This window comes from Globicephala melas, chromosome 13 (assembly GCF_963455315.2).
Source record: "Globicephala melas chromosome 13, mGloMel1.2, whole genome shotgun sequence".
Classification (NCBI taxonomy): domain Eukaryota; kingdom Metazoa; phylum Chordata; class Mammalia; order Artiodactyla; family Delphinidae; genus Globicephala; species Globicephala melas.
Genome location: NC_083326.1, coordinates 66,252,260 through 66,270,516, shown reverse-complemented (window position 1 = coordinate 66,270,516; position 18,257 = coordinate 66,252,260). Strand labels below are relative to the sequence as shown.

Sequence of the window (18,257 nt, the reverse complement as noted above, 5' to 3'; positions counted from 1 at the left end):
CAGTTCTGATGTCTCACCTACAATGCCTTCAAGGAGCGATGCTCATTCAGAAAGGGAGGTTGTGACTCATTCATTCAGCAAGTTAACCAAATACCTGCTGATTGCATAGCTCCCTGGGGAGTATAAAGAAGCAGTTACACCTTCATTGTACTCTGTGAGACCTCACAGTGGAGGAGCAATTAACATTTCTTGAACACTTAACTATGTGCCAGGCACTGTGCTAGTCCCTTACTGTTTTACTCTTTAATCCCTACAACTATCTTGTGAGGAAGGTAATTGCCCCATTTTAACAGATGAGTAAAAAAAGTCTTGGAGAGAAAATAATGACTGAAGTCACAGAGTAAGTAGTGGAGCTGAGATTTGAACCCAGAGCCATTATATTCGTCTGTGCCATGATAATTTTTTTTAATTTAGTTAATTAATTAATTTATTTTTGGCTGCATTGGATCTTCATTGCTGCACGCGGCTCTCTCTAGTTGCGGCGAGCAGGGGCTACTCTTCATTGCGGTGCGCGTGCTCATTGCAGTGACTTCTGTTGTTGCCGAGCATGGGCTCTAGGCATGCAGGCTTCAGTAGTTGTGGCACGAGGGCTCAGTAGTTGTGGCTTGCGGGCTCTAGAGCGCAGGCTCAGTAGTTGTGGCACACAGGCTTAGTTGCTCCGCGGCACGTGGGATCTTCCCGGGCCAGGGATCAAACCTGTGTCCCCTCCATTGACCGGCGAATTCTTAACCACTGTGCCACCAGGGAAGTCCCTGTGCCATGATAATTTTTTTTTTAATATTTATTTGTTTGCTTATTTTGGTTGCGCCAGGTCTTAGTTGCGGCAGGCGGGCTCCTTAGTTGCGGCTCCAAGATTCCTCATTTGTGGCTCCCCGGCTCCTTATTTGCGGCACATGGGCTCCTTAGTTGTGGCATGCAAACTCTTAGTTGCGGCACGCATGTGGGATCTAGTTCCCTGACCAGGGATCGAACGCAGGGCCCCTGCATTGGAAGCACAGTCTTATCCACTGTGCCACCAGGGAAGTCCCTGTGCCATGATAATTTTTAAGGACAAAAGTCCATAAAAGGTTAAGGAACATTTTAAGACAGTGATGCAAGGAATGACAGAAGGCAGCCTCTTGGATGACCCTTGAAAGTTTGTGCTGGGGTAATCCGAATCCTACTTCACCCTTACTTATGAAACCTGGTAAACTTTAAGAAAAATCATTGAAGCTTAAAACAAAAGAAACAAAAACACTTTTGATTTAGAAATAATGGAAAATGGGACTTCCTGGTGGTCCAGTTGTTGAGATTCCGCACTTCCACTGCAAGGGGCTCGGGTTCCATCCCTGGTGAGGAAGTAAGATCCTGTGTGCTGCGTGCTCACACGCACACACGCACACGCACACGCACACACACACACACAAGAAAAAAGAAATAATGGAAGACAATGCGAAGAAGTAGGAACAGCTGAGCCTAGAATTCCCACTCAGATATGTGTTACGTTTGGAAATTGTTATCTCTAGGGCCTAGCATAGTGCATGGAACATAATGGATTTTAATAACTAATTAGCGAGTGAATTAGTGAATTTAAAATATCGTCCCAAACTGCCAAAATTACCCTATGTTTCTCATGCTACTTATGTGTTCTCTTTTGAAAACATACATATAATTGGCAAAGATGGGGGTAACAAGCACTCTTATGTATTTTTCATGGGACTAAAAATTGGCACATCCTTTTTGGAGGGTGTTTGATACAGAATTACAAATACAGATACCCTCTGACCCAGTAGTTCTACTTCTGGAATGTGTCCTAAAGATATAGTCTAGTACCATTGGTCTCCAAGGCAGGGAGCAGGATGACTAGGTTCCAGGGATGGGAGAGAGAGACTTCTCAGTCTATATCCTTTTGTACCTTTTGAATTGAGCCATGTGAATGTGTTACTTATTAAAAATATGACTCAATAAAATTTAAAAATGTGAAAATTTCTGAGAGAATTATTATACTAAGGTTCATCACACCTTAGTGTAGATTTCTTTAATCAGATTGCTTTCCTTTTTGTCCCCTACTGAGATCTGACGATCTGGGACCTTTAACATCGTCCCATATTTTTTCTGAATCTTAATAACATAGTACTTACTATGGAAAAAGTGGAAAGTACAGTTAAGTGTGAAAAAAAGCTTTAAAAATCTGCCCATGATTCCGTTATCCAAAGACCACTACAGTTAATATTTGGGCCCCTTCCAATTTTTTTCTGTATCTTTTAACCTGTTAATATCATACAGTATGTTCAATTTGGTATACAATTTTCTATCCTGCTATTTTCATTTAACATTATTTTATATAATTAAAATTCCCATATAGGCAAAATCCTTACAGAAGCATAATTTTTAGTGGCCTTGTAATCTGTCATGTGAATTTACTAGTTTACTTAGCAGGGGATGGGAACTGGATGGGGAGAGAAAGAGACATTGGAATCATGGAACCATTTAGACGGTTAGGCGGGTCTGGGTTAGGTGGTGCAGCAGGCAATGTGAGCCCGACAGGCAGGGGCTGAAGGCATGAGGATTTCCAGGCCTTTCTTCCTGCCTCAATTGCAGCCCTTGCTGCCCTACCACCCCCACATGTTCTCTGGGCTCCAGCCACACTGAACTTGGCAGATTGAGTTATCCACTTGTCCTGTGTGCTGTGTCTCTGTCCTCCCCAGCAAGCCCTGCCCTCAGGCACTCTGTACACACTACTGTCAGCACGCAGCACACTGGGCTGCCTTGTTGGTTTACTTACCTCTATCCCCCTTAGGCTGAAACCCTTTATATTTGTGTCTTGAATGCCTGGCAAATAGGGTCATTAATAAATCTTCGAAGGTAGGTGTGGGGTTGGTTGTACAGATAGAGAGATTAGAGGATACCAGAGAAAAAGACCAGTGCAGCCCTAAGGAAAAGAGGCCATTTGCTCAGCCTCTTCTGTCCTTCTGGACCTGAAAGGCTGTTCAGGTCCTTGGTCCTATACTTGAGGGCCAGGCCTCTGTGAGATATAGCCTAGGGACGGAAACTCCATTTAGACTCCAAAATTTTAGAGCCTGGGTTCTGTGTGTTCCAAGTTCCAATCAACTTACTCAGATTTCCTCCCACTCTAACCTTCTGTGAGTGTGATGTAGACATTCTCAGAATGCAAGTCCCATCTCTGCCTACTGTGATCAGTGAGCAGTGAAGACAGGCTGGGGCTCGCCACCGTTCCGGCAGAAAGCTTCTGTATGAACACGCATGTGCCCACAGGAACAAGACTTCTGCTGGGTCACCTCTCACATCATGCCAGTTATTTATCATCCAAATTTGTAATCTTCATAATTAGAATCACCATTTCCAGATGCCTCTATACACCCCGGTCCAGGAATTCTTAGAGCTGAAGGGGCAGAGAAGGCAGATTATGCATACCTGCGGTTCTCTAGAACCTGAGAACTGAACACAAGAATACTACAAAGAGATGTCCTTGTGAGATCACGTTCCCTGGTGATTCCTTGAGGAATATGCAAGTCTCATTTTCTCTCCCTTGCTCAGTTCCTGTGAGGTGGGCCAGGCTAGCTCTGGGAAGGTAATAGGAGTGTGGATGCTGGGTCAAGCAACTTCAGCTGCCAGGTTCTGTGTTCCTAAGGGATCATTAACTATCACAAATCTGCCAATCTGCCTTCGTTCCAGCACCAAATGTGCTGCCTTGGACATCTCAACTTTTTTTTTTTTTTTGCGGTACGCGGGCCTCTCACTGTTGTGGCCTCTCCCGTTGCGGAGCACAGGCTCCGGACGCGCAGGCTCAGTGGCCATGGCTCACGGGCCCAGGCGCTCTGCGGCATGTGGGATCTTCCCAGACCGGGGCACGAACCCGTGTCCCCTGCATCGGCAGGTGGACTCTCAACCACTGCACCACCAGGGAAGCCCTGAACATCTCAACTTTAGGGATGTTTTTCAAAACAAGCTGTGAACTTGTTTTATAAATGATCAGCTTTGTCCCAGATGGACCAGGTGCTGGGTGGTCTGAGATCTCAGCAGACTTGTCCCCCACCCCCCAAGTTTATCTGACCTCTTCATAGTCCCTGTGGGCTATAGTTGGGGGTTGGGTATTCTGAAGGACAAGACCTATGGTTACTGTCCCTCCCAAACTCTGTGCTGTGCTGTATTGCTTTGTGCTTGGTAGAGTCTCCCCTTAAGAGCTGATTTTCCAAAACTCTTCATCAGAGAATCTTCTGGAGTGGAAGGTGGGACACTTATTTAAAAATATAGATTCTTAGGCTGTAGCCAGTTACAGGTCCTATTTAAAACACCGAGGTGGTCTAGGAACCAGATCTCTGGGAGGGTGCCTTGTTTAGGAAAAACAGGCAAGTTTGATGGAGCTCCTTGTTAAGGATTCTTATAATTAGCTCCTATTCTAGACTCCAGGGGTTCAATGTGGTCTTGCTCTTTTTTACCCACTTCACCCCAGTTGGTAGCACCAGGCGTCAATTGTAGTTGGTACTAGAGATCCTTTGGTTTCACGCCTAAATGGATGAGTGGTGAGTTTGCTTTGCACTCACTTCAAAGAACACAGAAGTTAAGAGCATTGCACTGTGAATTTGAGGGAAAACAAAGACCAGGTATTTAATTTTGTAAAGCTGCATGTTAAAGGGGTAACAGGTAAGAGTGAAAAGAGTGTTGATGTGTTGGAAAGTCTGAATTGGGCACAGAATTACATGTATGATGGCCTGGCCTTGGGTAAGTCCTCTAACATCCCTGGCCTGATGTCCTCTGTAAAATGGAGTGAGGGTCAGAAGTGGTAGTAGGTGTGAATGTGCTTTGAAAACTAGAAAGTGAATTCAGCTCAGGAGTGAAGAATGGTCAGGGTAGGGGCAGGGGCACAGAACCAGCCACAAGAAGGCTACTATGTGGTCAGGTCCAAATCTATAGGCCCTACGGGGAGCAGGAGAGCTTTTAACAGGATGGCAGCTCACATAGGCTCAGGGCCAGCTTCCTTTCTACTCTGTCCAGTTTCTGAGCCGACTAGGGCCCTCTGTTCTCTAGGGCAGTGTCCCAGTCCTACTGGGCCCATGAGGCTGTGTCCACATTTTGTTGTTCTGTAGGTGCTCAGTGGACAGTCCCCAGGGAAGGCTGCTCATTTCTGCCTTGCTGCCCTGGCGTGGTGAGGTTCCTGTGTGTGAGGGAAGGTAGGAGGTGAGGAGAGGAGGCTCCAGTGACAGGGCCCAGGATATGTAAAAGAGAGGTTATATGAGCAGCCGGCCTGGGAGTTGACCAAAACCAGTCACACATGCCTGCACCCACCCACTCAGAAAATATTTGCGTGCCTACCAGGATGAAGCTCTAGAGCTCGGGTAGGGACCACGTGGTCAGTCTGCTAAGAATTAGAATGAGAGTGATATGGTCTGCCTAGAGTTGGGACCTGCAGGCCTGTCCCAGTGCCTGGCCTGATGCATGACTGCTATTCCCTGCAAACTCTGAGTTGACCTATTACTGTCCCCTGGCCATTCCTACCCTGACACCTACCATGACCCTGATTGTCCCCTTAGGCCTGTGTGTAGGAGAATGCACTGTGCAGAGCCTTGTTGGGCCAGTGAGTGGAGAGGGCAGTGAACCAGGGTAAGTGCATGTATGTGCATCTCCCCTGCAGCAGTGGCCCCCTCCTACCTTGGTGGGTCCTCCAGGTCACTGTGTTATCGCATATAGCCACCTTAGCAGCCCTGTAGGAGGTATGACATTCTCATTTTTCAGGTGAGAAAAGATACTCAGGCCATTAAGGGATTTCCCAGAGCTACATGGCTAGTCAGTGGTGGAGCCAGGATTTCAATACAGAACCTTTCAGGATTGGGGAGAACTAGAACATCAGGGAAAAAAAGTTTTTAAATGTACTGTTATTCTTTTGTCTGATTTTAGAATTAATACAGGTAAAAATGTCAGCTTTATAAACAAGGAGGACCTCTGAGCCCCCAGAGATAGTACAGAGATAATCACTATTAATAGTTTGGTATGTTCTTCCACATTTTTTTTTTTTTTTTTTTTTTGTGGTACGCGGGCCTCTCACTGTTGTGGCCTCTCCCATTGCGGAGCACAGGCTCCGGACGTGCGAGCTCAGTGGCCATGGCTCACGGGCCCAGCCGCTCCACGGCATGTGGGATCTTCCTGGACCGGGGCACGAACCCGTGTCCCCTGCATTGGCAGGCGGACTCTCAACCACTGCGCCACCAGGGAAGCCCTTCCACATTTTTAAAGACATTTTCTAATATTTATATTCATTATTGTTGTAACAAATGTAATATTGTACATACATTTTACAGTTTACTTTTTCAAAAATGTTATTGTAAAAGTAATATCTATCTGCTTGTCATAAAACACTGAAACAGGATAGGAATATAAAATTCAAAGTTCCCCAGCCCTCCCAATCCCAAAAATAACTGTTGATAGTTTAGTGTGTGCCTTGTAGACATTTTCTTCGCAAAATATATACTCATTTGTGTACTTTATTCTCACCTAAATAAATTCATACACATACTGTTCTGCAACCTGACCTTTTTAAAAAGTATCTTTTATAATGGAAAATTTTCAAGCACACAAAAATAAACTGATGGAATGAACCTCCATTCATCATCCAGCTCCAACAACTATCAACTTCCTTGTTCTTGTTTCTTTTCTCTTTACTTTCACTTTTCCCCCTGGGGTATTTTAAAGCAGATCCCAAACATCTTATCATTCCTTCATAAATACTTAAGCATACATATATAACAGATGAAAAAATTTTAAATATGCCACTATCATACCCAATAAATCTAACAGGAATTCTTTAATATAAACTAATACCCAGGCTAAATCAGTTTTTGTCATTCATCTCACAAATGTCTTTTCCAGTTGGATTGTGTGAATCTGGTTCCAGTGAGATCCACATACTGCCAGTGGTTGGTATGTCTCAAGTCTCAATTTGTAACTCCACACCCCACCCATGCTGTTTATTTTTTGGAGAATTTTGATTATTTGTCCCATAGAAAGTCCCACATTCTGGATTTGCTGATTGCATCTTCCTGGAGTTGTTTAATACATGGATCTATGCCCATATTTTCTGTAACTGGATAATTTGTTTTAGAGACTTGATTAGAGCTATGTTTTAGGGTGAGGATGCTTTGTTGTTGTTGCTGTATGCTTCCAAATCATGATATCAGGGGACTGTCATTAAGATCCATCAGTGAACCTGACTTATGGTTGTCTTTCCACATCTATACACATAGTCCTTAATTTAAAAAAAAAATTATTATTTTTTAAAAGAAACGTGTCGGGTGCTTGAGCTGGAATGACAAAGAAAGGCCATAATGTGGCCCTCACAAGCAGGCTCCACCCTACGAAGACAAGACCAGATGTATATGGAGAGGATGAAGCACTGGATCATGGGGAAGGTCTTGGAACTGAGGCCAACAAGGCACAGTGCTGCTGGCAGCCAGCTGCTCTTCTGGGACACTATGTAAAATGATGTAACTGAGTGAAAAAGTGGTGGTGAGCTGGCCTCCTCTCCCTGCTTATGTCACTGAGCTGCTGTCGTGGTGGGGGATGCTCATGAATCTAGAGTTCTGAGTCTGTTGTGTAGAGAGGCTTCTGGGTCTAAAAGGACTGTGGCTTTTTGGTCCTTATCTCCTGGTACTTTGGAAGCTGAAATCAGGGTGGTCTTCTGGTGCTCCATTGGTGAGTCCCAGACTTGTGGTGGGGCTGCCTGCTTTGGAGAGAGCAGGTGAGATGACCTGGTGCAGCCGCAGAGCTGGAAGGGGGCACCTGGAGACCATGGAGTCCAGTGCCTCAGTTTACAGATGAGAAAACTGTGGCCAGAGAGGAGAGAGGAGGTTTCCAAGACCAGCTAGCAAGCTGGAGGCTCAACTGTGACCAGCATCCAAGCCTCCGATTCTCTGACTGGTAGCCACCTAGCATTTCCCATTTGGAATCTCTGAGGTGGTGAGGGTGGCCAGATCAGGCTCTTGATAGATTCTTACTCTGCACCCAGAATTTCTGAGTATCTTTTGGTGGTGTTCTCGTGCTCGTTCTTGTTCAACTCCTGGTGGGTTCTTTGACCTGGAGGTGGTAGTGAACAGTGGTCTGTTTCAGTATTTGGTGACCAGCTTGGTCTGTGGTGGTACAATGGTGGTTTAACTACAAACTGTGTCACGAGTCCCAGCCTCAGCTCCACATTCATCAGTCAGCCGAGAGGTCTCGGGCTGCAGTTTCCTAAGGGATAAAAGCTCTTCCTTCATTATGTTTGTATTTATCTTTCACTTATGGTAGGTACTACTGGTTTTCTGTTTTCAGCAGTGATACAAGCCTCCTCTTAAATGTTGATAGATTTAGACAAAATCAGGTATGTAGTATTCTAACCTGGCAGAAGGGGAAATGCAAAAGATTGCAGTATGGAAGACGTTGGACCAGATGACCTTTCTGGTCCTTCCTAGCTTCCTGGGAAGCTTTCATGGTTACAGGGTTTTCTTTGTATTCTGGCGTGCACTGGTCACGACTTTCTGGCCTGAGCAGACTCGATCGCCAACATAGAGGCTGTCCAAAGTTAGAAGACAGCCTGTGAACTTTCATTCTGATTGAGCATGTATTTATTTATCACCTGGGCAGTTATCCTGGGAGAATGGAAAGACAGTGAGACAGGGTCCTAGTTCCTGTGGAGAGCTGTTCCGTGGAGGCTGCTCTCTATTTGTGCGGTTCGTTATTTGTGTGGTCTATTCTGGGCCATGTTCATGGGAAGTTTCTGAGTCGTTTCTCTCTGGGCAGTGCCCCACGACTGTCATCCTCTGCAGCCTCTGGGAAGTCTACTCAGGGGTTCAGTCATAGTCTGAACTTCCAGACCTGAGAGAATATGGGGGTATTGGCATGGAGACTGGGGGGAGTGGCCTGCAGAAATGGGCAGTCATGGGCTCTCTGCCTTTCAGGATTTCCCTGGGGAGAATCTTCACTCAGAGCTTGCTGACAGCCAAGGATGGCAAGCAAAGGGCCCTCGGCCTCTGCATCTCCTGAGAACTCTAGTGCAGGGGGGCCCAGCGGCAGCAGCAATGGCGCTGGTGAGAGCGGAGGGCAGGACAGCACCTTCGAGTGCAACATCTGCCTGGACACAGCCAAGGACGCCGTCATCAGCCTGTGTGGCCACCTCTTCTGGTCAGTACCCCTTCCACTGCCCCAGAGGACACATGCCATGTTTAGAAAGCTTGTGGCCCTGGACAGCTTTGGAGCAGGTTTTCCACCCATTTGGGGTCCTGATACACTCAGGTACAAAGGCAGGAGACCTGGGTTCTCATCCCAGCTCTGCTGCTGATGAGCTGAGTGAACTTGGGCAGATCCTGTCCCCACCTTGAGCTCCCTATCCCCATTTCTAAAGTGACAATACTCACCATTTAGTGAGCACTACTCCATGCCACTTGCTGCGCTGAGCCAAGAGGCAGTTACAGCACGATGGTTCTGAGCAAGGACTTGGCTCCAGACTGCCTTGCTCTGAATCCTGACTCTGCCACTTCCCCCCTGGATAACCTTGGGCAAGGTGCTTCCACACATAGTGCTTCATTTTTTAGGGTTGTTTGGGAGCATTAAATGACTCAGGATATGTAAGAGACTTAGAAGAGCACGTAGCACATAGTAAATGTTACATGAGCTATGATCCTAATATTTGTTACCATATTTTATATATATCAAAATGAAGGGGCTGAGTCAGTGTCCATTCCACCCTTGATGGTTACAGAAGCCCCTTCTGGCTCTGAAAACCTGGGTGAATGTTGAGATTTTTTTTTTTTCCCTCTTGATTTTGAGTTGGACCTTGAAGGGCAAATTGGGGTAACTAGAGGGATGAGAATGCCAGCTAGGTGAGGTGAAGAGTGTGTGCCACCCCAAGGCAGGCAATTTCTAGGGACAGGCAAATGTGCTGCTGGGTTCATCTGAGACCTGAAGCTGCTGTATCCCTCTAACAGCACTCTGGATGGGTATTATGGGCTGGGGAGTATTAGGAAACAAGATTGTTAAAGGAGGATTGGGCCAGATTATCAAACCCAGATTTAACTGAGTAGAACATGGAGCTATTGAATATTTTTGAGCAGGGAAGCGGTGTGAAGAAAGGGTCATTTAAATAATATCTCAGGGAGTTTAAATTGGCAACAGTGAAAAAGATAAATTTATTGGTGAATGAGTAGAATGGGGCAGAGGTGTTTTTTTTTTTCTGGAGGCTCTTGCCCTAATTTTGAAGTTTTGTGCAAAAACTGTTGTCATCAGGACTTCCCTGGTGGTCCAGTGGTTAAGACTCTGTGCTTCCATTGTAGGGGGCACGGGTTTGATCCCTGATCGGCGAAGTTCCACGTGCCGCGAGGTGCAGCCAAAAATAAAAATAAACAAAAACTGTTGTCATCAGCCCTCTCCTAGAAATTGGAAATACTCTAGTTTTGTGATTGAGGTATCATAAAACCAGGATTTGAAAGAATGAAGAATTCAGTCAGGGTACCATTGGAAAGAACACAGGTTCTAAAATGAAAGAGATGCTTCCAATCTGAGTGGTTTGTCCCTAAGCAAATCTACTTTCCTCTCTGAACCCCAGTTTCCTTATCTGTGAAACAGAGATAATTGCAGTTGCTCAAAGGTTAGTGTGATGACCATTATGTGACATTGACAAATGAAAAGCTATTTAGCCACAGCTCAGCACAGCACACAGTCATTGTTTAATGAATGGGAGTAACTGCCATCATTGTTATAATCCGGAACTTTTCCCAGAGGAAAAGCACCCCCACTTCTCCCCCATAGCTTTTGAGGGAAGTTGCCACTGGAGAGCTGCTGTGATTTGGAGTGACCTCTGCTCAGTTTAGAATGGAATTGCAAGGTTAATGTTGGCGGCAGGTGTCTGTTATGTCCAAGGAGATTGTGTGTCTGGATTGTGAGGCTAAACTGTGGTTCAGTAATTGGGAAAGGAATTATCCTCTGAGTCCAAATTTTACTCAGGTTGAGAAGATACATTATGTGAGCGTCAGAAGCCATGTCTACATTTTCCACTGTCCTGGCATTTGGTAGGCGTGCAGTAGATATTTGTTAGTTGAATGGATGAATGTAGAGAGAAAGAAAAAATTTAAATCTGGAGTTAGAGTAACTTTTCCTTCAATTCTGTAGATGTCATTTTTTGCACCCAGTGCTGGGTGATAGAGGGACAGTAAAATGGAAGTCAGAAGACTTTTGTTTTAGTCCTGGTGCTGCAGGCAAGTCGTTTGACGTTTCTGAGTTTTGTTTCCTCATTTGTAAAATGCGAAACTGAGCAGCAATCTCTGTAGTGTAAGTCACTAAGCTGGAGGTAGCCCTTTCTGCCAAGCAGCTTCCCCATCTTTCTATTACCTAAAGATGTTTTTACGGTAGACTTGAACTTTTAAGCTGCTTCCTGCCAGCAGAGCTCTCAGGGCTGAGGACAGCCTGAAGATTTTGTAGAACTGGATCTAGATCCACACCTTCCCTGTGAGCCTGAGGAGGCTGTGAACCCACTGAAGTTGAGTCTAAAATAGTGCGTGTGTGCATGTGCATGAGTATGCCCCTGTGAATTTATCTGCACAGAGGATCCTTAACTTTTATTGGATTCCTTGAGAGGCCATAACCCCTCAAAGGTCAAGTTGTAGAGAAGCTGGGTCTGGGATGGTCTGGGACCTGGGGGTCTTCACAAGTAGTGGGATCCTGGAGGTGGAGACTGGTGTCTTGTCTCCATTGCTTCATTTTTCCTGTGATTTTAGCTCAGTCTTTTCTAATTTCTGATAACAGTGATCCCCACAGACCCTCAGTGGGGTTGCAGTGCTCCACAGTTCAATCCTGTTTTCCCATTTTTCTCCTCCTACCTTACCCAGTGTTTCTGTTAATGAAATAATTTTTCTTCCTTTTCCCCTTTCTCTTTCTCCTTGATGACTGGTTGCCTTGGGGACTCTGGCAGTTGGCCATGTTTACATCAGGTAAGATGCATTTCATTTTACTTTGTCTTTCATCAGCTGTGGTTGCACAGGACACCCCTAGTCTCAGGAGACTACTGTCAGAAGCTGCAATCTTCCCTGCTTGTGGACTCATTTGCTTGCTTTCCCCCCAACCCTCTTTATACACCTGCCCACTGATAGGCAGTTGATGAAACAAGAGGTCAGTGTTGTACCCAGGAGGGATGCTCCTGACTCTGCTGTTGATGGCCTTTGTGGCCTTGGCAAGCTACACCTCTCTGGGTCTCACTTCCTCATTTGTAAATTGGGTTGGATGTGATCGTATGTTAGGTTTTTATTGTTGAGACTGTGCCTCTATAAAAAGTACCTCCCATCATATCAACAATCCCCCCTACCCTTATAGGTCTTGAAAATGTTAGGAAGGGGGAAACTTTTTTGGTCTCAACAGAGAGCTTTTATGAGAGGGAAAAAGTCTGTTTTTCCAGCTTTTTATTATTATGAAAACTAGTTAGTAAGTTTTCTCCAAGACGTAGGCGCCTGCTTGGTGGGACAGAGCTGAGTCTGGCACTGACAATTGGCTGTTAATAATCACTGCCAGCTGTCTCCATGGTTGTTGTCATTGGAGCCCCACACTTGTAGGTGGCTTGGAAATGTGGAGGGGAGGAGAAAAGTTCCAGGCTGCTAAAGCCTCAGAATCTTGATGGGAGAAAGAAGCAGAGAAAGTGAGAGGGGTTTCCACTACATTTCAGGGCGGTGCATTCTGACCCCAGTGGAACCTCTAGAACATGTCTGTTCTAAATCTGTAAAGAGCACATAATACTTAAGTTTTCAAGCTTTTGACAGTAAGATAAAGGAAATAGGATATAAAAATCATTAAATGCTGCCTTCTCCTTGGCCCTGAAGTCCTAGATTCACATATGATAAACTACATATCACTGGGTCTAAAGAGATAATTTATGCTCTCAGATAAATGTTGAATGTGTGTGTGTGTATAAAATATTTATTTAATGTCTGCAAGGACACTAAGGTAATATGTTTTTATCATTTTAATTTTGTTTTTAAGAAAGTTAAAATGATTTTAATACAACCAGTGAAAGGGCCTGAAAAACCCAAAGCAGGACTGTTGTTTTTAATTTTGAAAGAAATAGTTGAATGCAAAAATCATTGAAAGTACATAAAAACCACTAAACAAATTTAGATAATAAGAAAAATCTATCCTTTAGCACATAGTAAATCACCAGAAAATGGTCAGCTTATTTCCAGATGGCTGATGTCTAAGACACGTAGTTGTTGAGGAAATACTGTAAAAATGAGAAACACAGAAAGAAAAATCTGACTGCCAGGGTCATACAATTGATCCGTCAGGGAAGATGGAGATTTAAAGTTTGTTCTACCTGCAGCCTGACCTGTGACTGGATCTGTCAGACCTCTTGACACAGCTGCAGGCCTGCAGTTCTTTCCTGCTGTATTGCTGGCAAGCCCCTGAGAGAACGAAGCATTAAGAAGCCTGTTTAATTTAATGACGGCATCTAAAGGCAATTTTGATTTCACCACTAGTAAATATTTATTGAGTGCCAGGAGCAAGAATCAGAGAGTTGGGTTCCTTGAGGTGTTCACTGCTGGTGCTGGTGTTTGCAGTTTGAGGGCGCTGGTCCCTGTAGTTCTCCTACTGGCTCTGACTGACCACCCTGATGGGCTTGTGCCATTCACGTGGTTTTCTCTCCTGCTTGCAGTGGTTGGAGACGAGACCTAACAGACAGGTGTGTCCAGTTTGCAAAGCTGGCATCAGCCGCGACAAGGTGATTCCCCTCTATGGCAGGGGCAGCACTGGGCAGCAGGACCCCAGGTGAGGCCATGGGGCCCCTCTCACACACACTCCTCCCCTTGGACACGAATTCACTTCTATTCAGCACCTCCTCACCCCACCCTTTAGTTAGTGTTTACAGACCCTCTGTTTCAAGGCACTTGGCATCCAGATGGGAGTCAGCCAGGAGGGGAGGGCAACCAGGTTGCCATTTGCGGGACTGTGATACAGATGTGCTGTGCGCATCTGCCAATGGGCAGGCACTATGCTAGGCAGCGCACAAGACACCACCATTGCAAGTATGCAGAGTGCTGTGAAGGAGCCTGGGAAGCAGGGTGTCCAGCAGGAGAGTCTGCAGGGTGGGAGGTGGGAGGTGGGTGCTGTAGCAGTGATGTCTAAAGTCTGGGGGGAGGAAATGGGGGTCTGGGAGGCTTTGTGGCGTTTGAGATTTCTGGAAATGGAGGCATTCTGTTGAGAACCTTCATGGTGTGGTGCTAGAGTGTGCACATAACACACCCACGCACACTTTTCCCAAACTCCCAACAGTGTCTCTTACCTTCTTCCACCCCACTCCAGCATACCCTGTACCCAGACATATTGGACTTCTCTTAAAGGGACTTATTTATGCTTTCACCTTCATGAGCCTTTGTATTTGTTGTCCATTTGCCTCTTCTGCCCTCTCCAGTCCTGCTCAACCCCCTTCTCCTCCTCTAACTTCTGCCGTCTTTTATGAGCAACCCTAAAGTTACCTCCTCCTTAAAGTGGCCTTTCTTCCCCACATTAGTTGCTTTCACCCATGCCCCCACTCCATTTAGTTGACACCTCTTTTAAAGAAGTCCCTTCCACGCTGTAGTGTGATTGGTTGTAGCCCCCTTTAAACCACGAGCACCTCAAGAGTAGGATCTATCTTCAGTCTTGGTAGCATCCTGCCTAGCGCCTGATGGATAACAAGCCCTCAGTCCAGTATTTGTGGGATGAGTGATGGAAGGGGCTAGGACCCAGAGGTCCTAGAGAGAAAGAATAGTGTAAAGTACTTGCTCAAGAGTAGTGGGAGGTAAAGCTGAAGGTAATGGGGCAGAGCAGAGAGACCCTGAATCTCAGCCCTCTCTGCTGACAGGCTGTCTTCTGTTTGAATTTGGATTTGGGGTTTTTGACATCCGTGACCCAGGTCCAGGAAGGTGCCTGGCTGACAGTTGTAACCAATCTGGGTATGGCTCTCTGTGAGAAGAATAAGCTGAGTGCAGTCTGATGAGCATCTTGTAACAAATGGATTTTCTCCCTAGTTTTCTACACACTAGGGAAAAGCAATTGCATGTAGAACAGAGTTAGTATTTGGTTTAATTTGGCATAAGTTCATGTGCCGGGCATGAAAGGGGGCCATGGCCCTGACCCTGTTGGTGAAGAGCTCCCCCACTCAGGGAACAGGTCAAAGCATTTTGTAATAGACTTATTTTACACCGTTTCTGTTTCAGAGAGAAGACTCCTCCCCGTCCTCAAGGACAGAGGCCAGAACCGGAGAACAGAGGGGTGAGGAAAATTCTAGGAGAAGGCTTCTAGAACTGAGCCCATGGCTTTAGAAGTTTCCCTCTCGGCCCTACATTTTTTCTCCTTGATTATAAAAGTAAAGGAAAATTTGCAAAATACAGAAAGGAAAAGAGGGGAGAAAATAACTTATAATCACACCATCCAGAGATAACCAATGGAAACACATTGGTCTATTTTCTTTTCTATTTTTCTATGATTATCTATACACACACAAATTTTATAGATCTATTTGTGTGTGTGTGTTTTATAGATAGATGTTTGTGTATACATATATTTTTATTTTTACAATATTTGGCTCCTGTTTTGTAACTCTCTTTTAAGATTTTATTCTTTCTATATTTAGTGCCCTCTGTGTGCTGGGCCTCATTCTAAGCTCTGGTAATATATCAGTGAACATAGTTAAAGATCCCTGCCCTTATGGAGTTCACAGGCAGACCTTGGAGATGCTTCAGGTTTAGTTTCAGACCGCCACAATAAAGCGAATATCACAGTAAAGCAAGTCACACAATTTTTTTGGTTTCTGAGTGCATATAAAAGTTATGTTTACGCTATAGTCTTATTAAATTAGCAATAAATAGCATTATGTCTAAAAAAAAGTGCATACTTTAATTAAAAAATACTTTATTGAGGACTTCCCTAGTGGTCCAATGGACAAGACTATGTACTTCCCAGGCTCTGGTTCCCAGTGGAGCATTAGCTCCTAACCCAGGAGTCCGAGGCCCCAGGAAGCCAGAGGCCCTGACTGTGAAGACTGCACATCAGATGTACACGCCAGTGCACATCTCTGGCGTTTACAAGCACCCACAGCCACCGGTGATGTTTTTTGCCTACTCTGCCCCAGGAACATAAACCTACCAAATGTGAGGACTTGTGGGATTGTACAGGTGTTGCTGGAAGGGAGGCCGGAGGGCCAGTCCTTGAATTTGCACTGAATGAAGTGGTGGTTCCTGATGAAACAGTTGCACCTTCCTGGGTAAGGCAGCCTTGATCTCAGGAGCCCTCAGACTCAACCAGGCTAGCTCTTAGTTGGAGGCTTTTCTGCACTGAGGAGATGGAAACCAGTTTTCCTTCCCTGTAGGTCTGCCCTCTTAATAGCTGTTAGGCTTTATAGGTAGTGCTGCCCGTCAAGAAGTTTGGAGCTGGGTGCCAGGCTATGCTCAGTAGGGATAGGGAGCAGCCACTTGCATGATTTGCAAGAGACTCACAAATGAAGGCCTATCAGCTCTTCGTGGAGAGCAGTTAGCCCAATAATTTTTCTTTTCTTTAATTATTTTTTAATCAGTTGTTCTAAGGATCTACCCAGGGATGCGGAGGAGAAGAGGAATTTTTTTAAGATGTTCACAGTAATTAAGAGCATGGGTTTTCGGACCATACTGATCTAGTTCCAGATCTAAACTCTACCCCTTACCAGCTGTGTGACCTTGGTCAAGTTATTTCACCTCTCTGAGCCTTGGTTTGGTCATCTGTAAATGTGGGTGATCCTAATGTAAGAATTAAATGCGATTTGAGTGTACTAGTGCTTAGCACAGTGCCCAGCACAGAGTTGGCACTTAGAAAATAGGAGTTAACCTATTTACAATATTATGATTCCTTCCGAATCTTTTCATGTGAAAGATGATGCAGTGTAGAACATATTGGGCTGGCCAAAAAGTTCGTTTCCACCATCTTATGGGAAAATCTGAATGAACTTTTTGGCCAACCCAACATTATAGGGAAAAAATGCTGAGGATGATGCCAGACTGCTGACAGTGGTCATTGGAGGGAGGGGTTATGAGGTGGAGGGTGAACAAGGAGACCTCTGATTTTCTGTGTTATTTATTCCTGTAATGTGTTAATTTCTCATAGCAAGCATATATTACTTTTGTAATCAGGAAAGAAAATGTTTTGAATTTTTAAAATTCTCTGTAACAATATTAAAAGAAAAATCTTAGGGAAAATACTTATCCATGTCTTTTCCACCTACATACATATTGTCACATACTTGTGACCATGGTGTTCAAACAATTTTGTCTGAAAGCTTGGTCATAAGAGTTTTTCTGTGTTGCTGCATAGTCAGCGTAATGTATCGAAATTTTGATCATGACCTCCATTGTTGGCCAATTAGAGTTCCACTTTTTTTGCTCTTATAGATAATGTGTAGCTTTTTCTATGTTCCCTTGTAATTGGGTATAAGAGTTGTTGACACTTTGGCTGTTATAAAGCATGTAGAAAGTTTTATTGGCTAGTGTGGGACTCTGGGAAGGAACCTGGAGCTCTGAGAACACTTACTTGCATCAGCAGAGAGTTTTATTTTGGGTCAGAGCCAGTCCTTTCTGGCATTCATAGCTCCTTAGCTGGGACCCCTGGATGACCAGGAGGGCGGAGGAGCCGCCAGGGTTCCTCTGCCTTGAGATCTAGATGGGAGGAAAAGCGGGTGGGGAAGAAATGCGGGTGCCACACCTAAGGTGACGTGTGACAGGTGAGGAGAAACCTGCCTGTTCTGAATTGCATTTCTTCTACACAGGGATTTCAAGGGTTTGGATTTGGAGATGGTGGCTTCCAGATGTCTTTTGGAATTGGGGCATTTCCCTTTGGCATATTTGCCACAGCATTTAACATAAACGATGGGCGGCCTCCTCCAGGTAAGACCCTATTCTCTTGGTGATTTTGCTTGAAGACTCCTAGGAATTCAGCAATATGTAGGATAATCAGCCTTTTCAAAATGTGCTAAACTCTTTTCCGATTACTGGTAGTCATGGTAATGATATTGCACACTTACCAAGTATTAGGCACAAGCAGGTTCAGAGTGCTTTCCATTATAAACCTGAGATCCCCACGATGAGTCTGTGGGATAGATGTGCAGTTAACTCCATTTTACAATTCAGAAAATGCTTAGTAATGTTTTCCAAGATATAACCCATGCCCATAAAATGAAAAAGTATATACTCTACCCAGCTGAGTAAAAGCCTAGTCCTGGGCATATACCCCTGACTTTGACCATT

General features: G+C 44.9%; 1 protein-coding gene across 4 annotated transcripts in view; it reads left to right on the top strand.

Moving 5' to 3' along the window:
* Positions 1 to 18,257, top strand: part of LOC115855492 (E3 ubiquitin-protein ligase RNF185) — an 87,585-nt gene that overhangs the window by 6,086 nt on the left and 63,242 nt on the right. For all 4 annotated transcript variants that reach the window (XM_060310496.1, XM_030860845.2, XM_060310495.1 and 1 more), the window contains exons 2-6: positions 8,928 to 9,150; positions 11,933 to 11,951; positions 13,661 to 13,773; positions 15,204 to 15,258; positions 17,780 to 17,897. In XM_060310496.1, the coding sequence (XP_060166479.1) occupies positions 8,975 to 9,150; positions 11,933 to 11,951; positions 13,661 to 13,773; positions 15,204 to 15,258; positions 17,780 to 17,897 (481 nt within the window). In that variant the 5' untranslated portion in view covers positions 8,928 to 8,974. The remainder of the gene's footprint in view (positions 1 to 8,927; positions 9,151 to 11,932; positions 11,952 to 13,660; positions 13,774 to 15,203; positions 15,259 to 17,779; positions 17,898 to 18,257) is intronic.